Here is a 12,316-nt window from a genome sequence, read left to right on the forward strand (position 1 = left end):
TGCTCGCTCCCGCATCCTCCTCTTCACCTTCTTTCTCTGGGCTTCTCTAAAACCAGGATGCTCAAAACACGTCTGGTGTATTCTCTTTGCTTTCTCACTTGGGTTGATTCCTCTGTGTTAAAATTTGCAAAGGCCCACTGTGATCACTTAGATACATTCCGCCATTCGCATTTAGCCTCTTATTCTTTCAGGTGTACACGCGTGTGTTAAAAGTGGAAACGGCATCCATGCTACAAATGCAAATGAGGCTTCCCAGGCCCCTACCAATAGCTCATGTGCCCAAGTAGTCAGTGTGTAAATTTAAACATGTCCCTCCCCTACCTTTGTGTGTCACCGAGGGGGATCACACGTGTTACTCTGTAATTTCAATGTTTTTTCTTAATCATATAACAGGGAGGGGTACCTGGGTGGCTCAGTCGGTCAGGTCGTGATCTCACGGTTCCTGCGTTCGAGCCCCATGTCGGGCTCTGTGCTTTCAGCTCAGAGCCTGGAGCCTCCTTCAGATTCTTTCTGTCTGTCTGTCTGTCTCTCTCTCTCTCTCTGTTCCTCCCCTGCTTACGCCCTGTCTTGGTCTCTCAAAAATGAATAAAAACGTTAAAAAAAATTTTTAAGTATAACAGGGAAATGGACGTTTAGATTCATTCCGGTTTTTTGGTTGTTTATGCAATGCTGGTTTATGCAACATTCCTCTCCCATATTTGCTCATATGGGCAAGTGTATTTGTAGGACAAGTTTCTGGACGTGGAATAGCTGGGTGAAAGGGTGTGGCCATGTACAATTTGATAGATAGAACTCAATTGCCCCCAAAGATGTTGAATCATTTTGTTATTTATTTAAAAATTTTTTTTTGAGGGAGAGAGAGGCAGAGGGAGACAGGGAGAGGGACAGAGGGAGAGAGACAATATTAAGCAGGCCCCACACTCCATGTGGAGCCTGACACGGGGCTCAATCCTGAGAGCCTGGGATCATGACCTGAGCTGAAGTGACCTGAGCTGATCATGACCTGATTTGGATGCTCACTTAACTGAGCCACGTTGAGTCCTTTTGTTTCCCACTCCCCTGTTCCCCCCACCATTGATATATGTGGCTGCCTGGTTCCCCCAGACCCTGATCTGCATGGACCGTGCTCAATTTAGTTGTCCTTACAAAGTCTGTCTTCACTGGGGCTGCCTAGGGCCATGTTAATTATAATATCTTTGGGCACTATTTTCTCTGTAATGCCGAATACACGGGGTACACACGGTCCCTGCCCGGTGGGATGAGAACTTACTCGGGCAGCACAAGTAGGCAGCCTGGGGTCAGTCTTGCCTCTTGAGGGATCCCAGACAGTCACTTGGAATTTACCCTGTGGTTTTAGAAAACTTACGGCCTTAGTGTTGCACTGCCCAAAACACGTAAATGCAGCCTGGCGGTATTTCCAAAAGATGCTCTGTGTGACGTGGCCATTTCCTGCTGCTGTATCCCTCCCTCTCCAGTTGGTATCTTTCTTTGGTAAACGATTATATTTGAAGCCTGCGTATGTTACAAGGGCTATTGCTGGGACTTGTTGCCAGCTGTCCATAACACATGCATTTAAAAGCAGGGCTGATTATGCCTTATTTTCCTCTGGAGAGGCCCGTATAGTTTTGTAATTTATTAAGAATTGGCCGTCACAGTTAGTGTTGAGCGAGTGTGATTTGTGACTCTTCCGAACTGAGAACTACGTAATTGAGATGGCGTGGCAGGGAAATGTAAACGTTCAGGTAGTTGAAGTGGCGACAGAAGCAGCAGGGTGGGTTATCTGGTCACTGCACTTGTGGCACTGACCTTAGGGCGTTGGTGAATATGTCTCCTGGACCTTCATTTGAAGTGCCCTCAGAGCGTCGATTTCAGCATCGTGGTCAACATGGAGTCACCGTAATTTCATTCACATGAATCAGATCACTTTGGGAAGTTCGGTCCTTGTACTTACAGGGAGGATATTGGGGAAGCTGAACGCAGTGGTGAATTAACACAAAAGTTGTCCCCAGGTTTGAATTTTCCGCAAAGCTAACTCAGGATGAAAGACCTCAGGCTCACCTTGTTCTGTACGCGTTGGTAGAGCTCCAGGGTGGGGGAGTTGGCGGGTGCTGGAAGGTTCTGCAACTTGTTGATCCGTTCATTCCTAAAGATTGCTGTAGTGGTATGTTGGGGGGCGGGGATCACCTTCTTCCCGGCCTTTTAATTGTGTGCATTTGCAAGTATCATTTGTCTCCAGTGTTTCTCAATTATAAATTAATAATAACAACCCATTAGAAATTACGGGTGCTGTAAGCCCCAACTCCTTTGGGCATCTTAATAAAAATGATAATTAAAACCATAATTTACAGTAAATGGGGACACTGCCCAAGTAAATCCACAATATGGAGAAAATTAAAAAAACCCAAACCAGAAGGAGACTTTGAGTGCTAGGGAAAGAACTGACCTTGTTCTTAGCAACTAGGGTCTTTGTCCGTATTTGTGAGGACTGGGTTCCCACCTTGATGTCCATTGTGCCTGAGGAATCCATGACTCTGTCCCCACTTATCTGTCCTGCCAGTGAGTTGGACCGGGGATGGTCACCTGCTCCACCCGCCCCCTCCACCGCCACGCACAAACCCACCCCTCCTCCTCCACATTCACTGCCTGCGTAAACCAGTGGACAACCTCTTCCGGGGCCGGGCTGGCATCTGTGGAGACATGGGGTTCTCCCTCAGACCTAGACTCAGGCAGTCGTCAGGCTTTGGTGCGATGTTTACCTCCCAGATTATTTTCTCATTTTTCCCTTAGTTGTTCAGCCTACGAGGATACCTTATCCCTTCCTGGCTGTTCACAAGGCTTCAGTGTCTTCAGCTTACCCACCTTCTGTATGACCACCGGAGGGATCTTAAGTGAATAAAATAATAATAATGATAATTAGTATTTTAACTATATAATACGTATCACTGTATAACATGTCATTAGTTATAATACTGATACTAATTATTACTCTTCCTAGTGCTGCTCTCTGCCCACATTCTTCCACAGCTCCCTGCCAGCTGCCAGGACCCCACAGTTTCTGCTTGCCAGACACGGTTTCTTCTGTCATGTTCCCTCTTCCTCATTCATGCGGGCCCCGTCTCCAGTCCATGATATTGTCTTGGCCTTTCTTGCCTCAACTGGTTCATTTTTACATCCTCTGGTCCCAGCATGGTTCTCGCCCAGAGTTTCTGCTCCCGCTCAGTGACATTTGGGAAACGCAAAGAAGGCAGGTCACGAAATGTGCAGCCCGGATCCTGATTCTTAGAGGTCCCCGGGTCATTCTCCTGCGTTTCCCAGCGCAAAGCGAGTGCTGCCTCCTGGTCTTGCGGGGTGTCGCTGGCATCCTGATGTTCTCATGCTTGACAGAGTGGGACCTGACGGGGTTCCAATAAAGTCTTGAGCCGGTCAGTGTGAAGCATTCTTTGAGATGCGATAATTCGGATGTGAAAATTCTGACCGAGGCAGTTTTGTGGCCACGCTTGAGCATTGTGTCTAGCATGAATCTTACCTGTATCGTGTGTGCGCGAGCATCGAATGCCTGCAAGGGTCTGGCAGGTAAAGTCAGCAGCGTGGGTGGTGACCATGGCCAACAGGAGGGCACAGACCCCATCTCTAGCCTGGGGCGGCAGTGCGATTAGGGGCCCCGTGTGGTCCTGTCCTAAGCTTTTTCAGAGAAGGTGGACATCTTCCCTCAGATACATAATCTCTTGGGTGTTTTTTTTTTTTTTTTTTTTTTTTTTTTTGATCCTGGTGACTAATTCATATTAGGAAGGAAGGGAGGAAGAGAAAGTGGGAAGTAGAACAGGGGAAGGAAGAAAGAGAGGAGAGGAGAGGAGGAGGGGGAGGGGGGGAAACAGTGTTTGAGCCCAAACAGAACAGGCGGTGGGTTTGATTGATCCTTTGATGAGCAGTTTGTAGCCTCCACTCTAGAGAATGAAATCTAGTGTGAGAAAGCAGGTATTTAACATTTAGGGGGGGAGTGTTTTCCTTTTTATGGTATTTTAATGTTTATATGCAAATCTTTAAACCCGACAGCAAGATGTTAACCTTCATGGCCACTTACTCTTCCCGATTGGATCAGACGTAACAAGTGCTAGAAAGCGGATGGTGCCCATTGTTTTAAAACGTCTTCTCTGTTTTTTTTTTTTTTTTATATTATTAGCTTTAAATATTCTTCTGAACGCACTTGCCACCTCCGTGTAGTTAAGCCGGTTCAATTTAAACATTGTCATCAAGTTAATTTTTTATAAGATGAATCAGGTTATTAAATTTAGTAAACCATTGCCTTCATTATTTTGCACAAACTTTGGCACTGAGCACGATTGGCTCAGCACAAGTACATTTAGCTAATTAAACCGGTCATCAGCCTCGGTGTTAGGAGCATGAGGGATGCTATTCTCATGAGCTTTGCCGGGACTCTAGCAGTAGGTAGCATTATTAAACTTTTTTTTTCTTTCTTTTTTTTTCCTTTCCCTCTTGTTTTTCTCCTCCACCTCCCTCCACCCCCCTCCACCCCCCTCCACCCCCCTCCACCCCCCTCCACCCCCCTCCACCCCCCTCCACCCCCCTCCACCCCCCTCCACCCCCCTCCACCCCCCTCCACCTCCCTCCACCCCCCTCCACCCCCCTCCTCCCCCCTCCACCTTCCTTGTCCCCCCTCCTTCCCCCTCTTCCCCCCTCCCCACTCCTCCTCCTCCTCTTTCTTCTTCCTCCTCCTTCCTCTTCCCTCCTTCCTCTTCCCTCCTCCTCCTCCTTTTTTTTTTTTTTTTATAGAACTCTACACGCTAGAGAGATGGTTTACTGTAGGAGTGTTAGTGTTACTGTCCTTCCTGTTAAACCTTCATCTTTTGAAATCTCCATGCTTTGGTTGGGGCTCCAAAGGCAATTGTAAAGGATAAGAAAATGGAGCTGTGTCTTGCAGCTTTTAAAAGGTGACCGGCAACATGTAGCGCGGTGCTCAGATAAAGGAAGATGTAAGAGCCAGAGGGTAATTCTCCACAACACAGGAGTATATGGCTGCTTGGTAACCACAGCCAGGGATTCCATAAAGCAGAGAGGGTGCAGATCTGTGGTCTGTGTTCCTCTTGGTACTAAAAACTCCTTTGCTGTAGGTCATTTTGTCGAGTGAGTTAGTAGCATGGTTTAAGAGACTTGTTTGGAAAAATAAATTCGGATAGAACATGCACATGCCGTTTCCCCTACAGATTGCCAGGTAGTGTCATTCAAAACCTCGGTGAGCCCTGTTTTGCAGGATCTTAATATTTTATTCATTGGTAAAAAGGAAGTTAGGGAGCCGTCCGTGTTGTTTGAAACAACTTGGATTGCTTTGAAATAGTCCAGAGTTGTAGCCTATTAGTCACCTGTAAGAACCATTCATTCCTCGGGCAGATATTTATTGAATCCAAATGGGTGTTAGTCCTATAGGATACAGAGATCAGAAAGGCACAGATTCTACAGAGTTTACAGTTAACCTGGTGAATGGATGAATAAAGCCCCGGGGGGGCCTGGCCCTGCATTGTATCAGTGTTCTCTCAGTCCTTTAAAAATATGGTTGCTAACCAATGGCTGAGTGTTGTGTCCCCCATTCTTCCTCCGCATCATTTTTTTCTTCCTATGCCCTCTGATGAAAATGTGACAAAAAATACTTCTGGTAATTGCTCTGACCTGGACGTTTCACAGGGACACAGAGTCTGCCATTTTCAACAAGCTCTTCTGGGTGTGTAAAGTCCTAGGAGTGCAAGTGAAGTCATTTTTGGCCACTTCATGTTCCCTCCATATGGCTGTCAGTATTTCATTAGTCCGATTGATGTAGCACATCGGTTAGCAAGATTTTGTCCTAGGCCTGCCCCCGTCCAGTCTCGGAACAGCTGGGCTATAAAACCTGGTGCTTTACTTCTTTCTCTTTCGCCCATGATGTTAGGTATCCTTTGCCACTGGTGGTAAGTGGTGAAGTTGGCATCACGGATCAAAATTAGTAAATTCCAGATTATTGTCTTCTGGCCTCATGGCTTGAAGATAAGGTTTCAAGCAGCTTTCACCACATACACCAGAGAGGGTGAAAACAGATTTAGATGTTAACTGTTTCAGATGTGAAATCCTTCGGGCAGTATGTGAACATCAGGTTCAAATATAGGAGGTTCTCCTTAGATAACGTTAAGTGAATATTTGGGATGCAGAACTTGGCATAACCTGAAAAATAGCTCAAGTTGTTTCCACAGTCAAGGTCGCGTGTGCTCTGGAGCCAGTATTCAGACAAATGGAATGGTGGGTCTTATAGCTAATTTCTTTAAATTCTGGTTGATGTTAAAGCCAGTCAGCTCCTGGGTTTGCTGTTGGGAGCAGATGGAGGAGAGAGTGTTAAGTTTTCAGTCGTAATGACTGTGTTATATTTGATAGGTCCTGCAAGTCACAGAGGAGACACAGGACCTGAGGATTTTGGAAAGAACTGGGAATTCACATTTATTTTCTACCTACTATTTTTATGTTAGGCTCTTAGTGTAAGTTGACTACTTACTCCTCATTTTAAGGAGAGATAGCTGGGTTTCTGATAGGTTAAAGGCATAGCCCACAGCTTATAAATAGCTAGAGCTGCGGTCAACGTAAGTGTGTCGAACTCCTGAGTTTGAGTTTTCCACTATGCTTTGCTGGCTTCCCTTGAGAGCTAGTTTATATAAATAGACTGGCCTCCGTGAAGATTCGATCTGTGGGAGATAAGAATGGATGGATTTTGCTAGACTCTTTCACACGGCTATCTCAGCGAGGTACTGGTATGCGGATCTCTCACACATCTTCACGGTATCTTGGAAACAGCAGTCGGTGGCCGTTTGACATGGCGTTGGCTGAATGACGTTCCTGCCCCCTCCAGTAGGATTGGTTCATTCGCTGTTGCGGGGTTTGCCGTGTGGTCTTTCTCACAGCTCACAAGACACGCCATTTCGCCCTTAGAGTAGTGTGTGGTGTGCAGGCTCCTGGTTGTTCTACGTCTTTGCCAACATTTGGTGTGGTCACTTGAAAAAATTTTTTTGAATATTAATTTATTTTTGAGAGAGAGAGAGAGCGAGCGTTGGGGAGCGGCAGAGAAACCATGAACTCTTCAAAGACAGTGACCATGTCTGAGTCTTTATTCCTTATTCTTTGTGTTGAGCGCAGGATCTGCTCATTCTCAGATGGTCATTAAACAGCAGACTGTGCTGTGATCTCTTCCTATGGCTTGGTCTTCATCTTGGGGATGGGGCTCAACCTCAACCATGCTGACACTTTGGGCTAGGTGCTTCCCCCTCGTGGGGGACCATCCTGTGCTTTGTAGGGTATTTTGTAGCACTTCTGGCCTTTACCCACGAGTTGCCAATAGCACCTTATCCCCAGTCGTGACCACTGAAAATGTCTCTCGGTGTTTGCAACTGTCTTCCAGGGGACAGATGGCCTCTGGCTGAGAGCCACTTGGGTAATGTGTGTGGTGCTCAGTAAAGGCCGTTCAGCTGAGTCAATGTTTTGCATTTGTGTTTTCTAATGTTGACTTTCCTTTAAACCATAGGGTTTGAAACTGCCAAGTCTTTTGCCCTCCATGGTGCACACGTGATCCTCGCCTGTAGGAATATGACAAGGGCCAATGAAGCTGTGTCACGCATTTTAGGAGAATGGGTAAGCAAGCACTTGACCTTTTTTTTTTTTTTTTTTTTTTTAATTGTCAGATACACACGCCGGATAAACACATGGAGGTTTTAGTACAGTGCATAAAGTTTATTGCTCTTGGAATAACGTTTTTCTTTATTTTTAAAGTCATATTCTCTTTGTTTATTTTATGAATGAAAGGGCAAGCAAGCCTGTTATTATCCACACGTTTGTTTATGGTTCATTGTCAATGTCATCTTCTTTATTAGTCAGAGGTTTGAGAATGTTTACTCATTCAGCTCATTTATTAAGAAAAATAAAATGTGGTTAACGCCGTGTATGCAGCTAAGGGTTTGTTATGCTTACGGTTTGTAAGATTAGAAGGCGGTGGGGGCGGGGGCAGTGGGCTTGAACCTTATCTCTGCTTTTCACTTTTTGCTCTTCTCTCTCTGTGTGGATGTGGGTGTTGCGCACAGACATTTACCGAAGGCCTGCAGTACTGTTGAGGCTAAGGAATCAGCATATCAAACAGAACAGAGTCCCTGTCCTCCCCTGGGCTTGCCTTCTGTAGGAGAAACAGACTGTTAGGGGTCATTCCGTTTAATACCGAACACAGTGCCAAGTTGTCATAAACACTGTGAAGCACGGTAAAGCAGAGCGAGGGACGAACAGGTGTAGCGTGGACTACGTGAGGTTGGGCAGTTCGCAGAGAACCCTCTGAGGCTGTGACGTCTGGTCTGACCCTCAGATGAAGTAACGCAGCAGGCTGCGTCAGTGCCCGGGGCGGGGGGTGTGTTTTCTAAGCAGCGGGAGCGGCACGTGCAAAGGCCCGGGCTTGGGAGCGTGCCTGGAGGATTCAGAGTCAGCAGGGAGGCTGGTGTGGCTGGAGCCAAATGGCAGGGGAGGAGGGGGACAGAGGTGCTGCGGGGCGTCACTGGGACCTCAGAGTCAGTGAGGAAGAAGACATGAGCGGGTCTGAGCCAGAGAGTGGCCCAGGTTGGTCACTTGTGTAACAGGATCGCTGGGCTTCAGTGTGAAGTGTAGACTGTGTTCGTTCATTCGCTTGTCTCGTATTCGTGTATTTATGACGTGGACCCTGTCATAGGTACTGCGGTCTTCTGTTAAGGAAACCCTGTCTTTGTAGAACTTTCAGCCCAGGGTGGAAGTGTGATTTAACCAAAGACACATAAACGTCAGTGAAAACTTGACATGGCAGTACTAGGTCCTAGGAAGTGTACGTCGTTCTTGGAAATGGTGAGTAACGCCTGGACGCGGGGACATTCAGAGTCCCCGAGAAGGAAGTGACTGAGCTGACATCTCAGGAAAGACCCGGGGTGGGGGGCCGGGGGCGGGGGACGGAGAAGGTCAGACTGGGCAGAGGGCATGGACTGTGTGGCGGCCCTGGGAGGAGGAGACCCTCGAGTGGCTGGGAGCAGAGCGGGAGGGCGGTCGGACAGCCCTTGCCGAGGCCGTCTTCCTTTCCTGGGTGCTGTGGAAGACTTCTTGCCATCCGAAGAAACACACCATGGTGCCTGTAGGAGAACGTCTGATGTTTTGGGTTTGTGGAGTCTGCTTGGGATTCTCTCTCTCTCTTTATCTCTGCCTCTCCCCGGTTCATGCTCTCTCAAAAGTAAATAAATAAACTTTAAAAAAAAAAAAGGAAGATTAATTTCTGCCTTTTCAGTATACTTCAAATGAAATATTTCCAATTCAGTAAATCTCTTTTTATGTATTTAAAATTTTTTTTTAATGTTTATTTTTGAGAGCACGAGCAGGAGAGGGGCAGAGAGAGGGGGAGACACAGAATCTGAAACAGGCTCCAGGCTCTAGGCTCCAAGCTGTCTGCACAGAACCCGACGTGGGGCTTGAACCCACAAACTGCAAGATTATGACTTGAGCTGAAGTTGGATGCTTAACTGACTGAGCCACCCAGGCGCCCCTGAAATTCAGTATATTTCAAATGAGCCCTTGTCTTGAGTTCTGTGGATTGTTTTGAGTTAAATTAAGACTGAAATAACAGGGCCCATTTTTTTTTTTCTGAGGGTCTTATCATCTCTGTGAGTCTAAAGTTAAGTAATAACCTATATTAGGTGATGTAGTAATCACTTTTAGAGATGTAGAAGGCAAAAAATGGTAACATGTGCATATGGTCTGAATACTCGTACAGGACCGGCAAGGTATGAAATAAAAAGTCAAAGTCCCTCCCAGGACTTGTCTTGGAAGGTAAATACTATGAACCATTTCTTGTATATTCTTTCACAAAAGTTTGTATATACTAGTAAACATACACGTACTGTTGTGTACTTGGAGTATTTCAGTGAATCCCGTAAGATCTTATCAGTGCATATAGATCCACCTCATGTTTTGAACTGCTGTGTAATCTCCGTCGTGTGCTTATACTGTAATTTAACTGAGCACTTTCCCTTTTCTTGGACCTTGTGTTGTTTGCCTTGTTTCGCTATGCTAAGTGACACTGTCTTAAAGTTCAGTCGCTTGCATTTTCATCCAGTGTTCCATCCAGAAAGTTACATAGGGCAGAATCTTAGCGGCGGACTCACTGATTCAAAGGGCATTTGTACTTAAAATTTTGGTAGCAGTTTCTCAGCTGGCATTGGGTGGTATGATACCAGTTTGTCTCGCTGCTGGAAGAGTACCTAGCTAGCAACAGGCAGTGTCAAACTTGCACAGTTTTGCCCATTTGATGTTATTCCTAAACTAGCAAAAAACCAAATTCAGTGGCCCTCGTAATACTGCAAGAACCATATTGTACGATGTTACTAATATGTAAACTTGTCTTAGAAGGTAATACTAAAACACAAATGTTTATGCACTTCAAAGATTATCTTTATTCCTCATATGTGAGAACAGATACATTTTGTATTTAACTCATTATAGCCATTGTTTTATGGAGAGAGGCAGAAAACCCTGGATCTGCCCTATTTAGCCTTAGTTAAGTGGGGCCTTTGCAAGCCTCTTAATCCATTTAGTGCCTCAGTTTCCTCCTCTCTCCTTCTGACAAAGAAGGTTGAATGGTATGAGCTTAAAGACCCACCATTTTGTTTCTCTTTCTTGCATTTTAAGCCAAAATTGGGTTTTGGGAGTAGGTTTCAGAGGACAGAACGTATCCTTGTACACTTTCATGCTACGATGTTAGTAACTTGATGTCCACGGGCAGACAGTGCTCCCAGAGGAAGAGTTACCCAAAAGTATTCACTGTCAGGCATATGAGTAAAGGAATTGGGAGCAAAACAAATTTTACTCACATGGCGGTCCAAACATTTAAATCAGATTTTGTAGGTTGTAGACTGATCTCTGTGTCCTGTCTCATCTGTTGGCCTATTCCCTGCGAATATCGTTACACTCTTTCCTCATTTCCCCTTAGATGATGATTATGGGAGCTCAGATTTAGCACCAAAAGCCATTTTCTGTCATTGCATTATTACCATGGTGCCTGCCTTCGAGATCCACCTGGAGCTCCCCTCACTACCCCACCCTCCATACCTGCTGGTTTGGTTTCCTTCAGGCCCTGCCTTACCTCATCTCAGCGCTGGGATTTAACCTGGCACATCCTTAAATGCCACCTCCTTGCGTTTCTCAAGGTCAATTTGATTGACTCCAGTTTTTCCAGCTGCTAGCCAGCTTGAGCGTGTTCATACTTTATCCACGATGAATCCTATCAGTAGCAGAGCTGGGAAGGTACTGTAGCATATTGGTGCCTCACGGGAGGTTCTCGAAACGATCCAAAGTTTTTTGTTGCAGCAAAAGCTCGCTCAGAAGTCTGTGGGCCGTTTGGCTCAGCCCTGGCTCGCATGTGCCAGGGCTCCGCGGGCCTTCTCAGCTTGGCTCTGAAGATGGAGTTCACGCCTCCTTCCCCAACTTGTTCTTCCCTGCCTGGTCTTTCTATTCCTGCCTTCACGGCACATTCTAGAACTGCTGTGTTCCAGAACACGCGTGTCTGCCTCCAAGCCAGTGGAACATTATTCTCCTGCTCACCGTGGGACACCTGACAGCCGCTCTTTATTGAGTCCCTGTCATGTGCTGGGTCCTGGGCAAGGCACTTCATATCCCTGTTCAGGAGATACAAAAGCCTGGTCTTCTCCATTTTCTAGAAGAGGCGGTGGAGGGCTCAGGGGTCCTCCCAGAGTCACGCGGCTGACGAGCACAGAGGCAGGCTCCTGGCACAGTTGGCACACTTGGCCTCCAGTCCCAAAGTCCGTCCACCTCACGGTGTGGCTTTTCTCCCAATATTGGCATCATGCATGTTCATTACCTTTCAGGCTTTGCTTTCAGAATTGCTAGATGCTGGTTGAGGGATTAATTTCAGGATTAACCCTGTGTCTCAGAGGAAGCAATACTTAGGTATCTTACTGTCCTCAGCAATCCCTTTTCATTCAAGACATCCTTTATAGAGTTCTCAAAACACTTTTGGGGGGGGATCTAGCTATTTAGTAAAACATAACTTAAATGAAAACACATTCCATATGGAATTCTATTAAGAGCCTATACACAATTAAGACTGCTAATAATTAATTCACGGGAAAACGCCCTCCTGCTGAGATGTTTGGGATGCTCGAAAGTTAGTAATACGAATCGAAAACAATTAAAATCGGATAACATGGACTATATAGAAGTAAACTACCCTCTTAAAAGGCCAATCCATTCAGCATAATTTAAAAAGGAGGGAGGG

At 46.1% G+C, this 12,316-nt stretch overlaps 1 protein-coding gene across 5 annotated transcripts in view; it reads left to right on the top strand.

The window, feature by feature from the left end:
* WWOX (WW domain containing oxidoreductase) overlaps window positions 1–12,316 on the top strand; it is a 983,070-nt gene that overhangs the window by 41,105 nt on the left and 929,649 nt on the right. For all 5 annotated transcript variants that reach the window (XM_003998263.6, XM_045045963.1, XM_045045964.1 and 2 more), the window contains exon 5: window positions 7,553–7,659. In XM_003998263.6, the coding sequence (XP_003998312.1) occupies window positions 7,553–7,659 (107 nt within the window). The remainder of the gene's footprint in view (window positions 1–7,552; window positions 7,660–12,316) is intronic.

This window comes from Felis catus, chromosome E2 (assembly GCF_018350175.1).
Source record: "Felis catus isolate Fca126 chromosome E2, F.catus_Fca126_mat1.0, whole genome shotgun sequence".
Lineage (NCBI taxonomy): Eukaryota > Metazoa > Chordata > Mammalia > Carnivora > Felidae > Felis > Felis catus.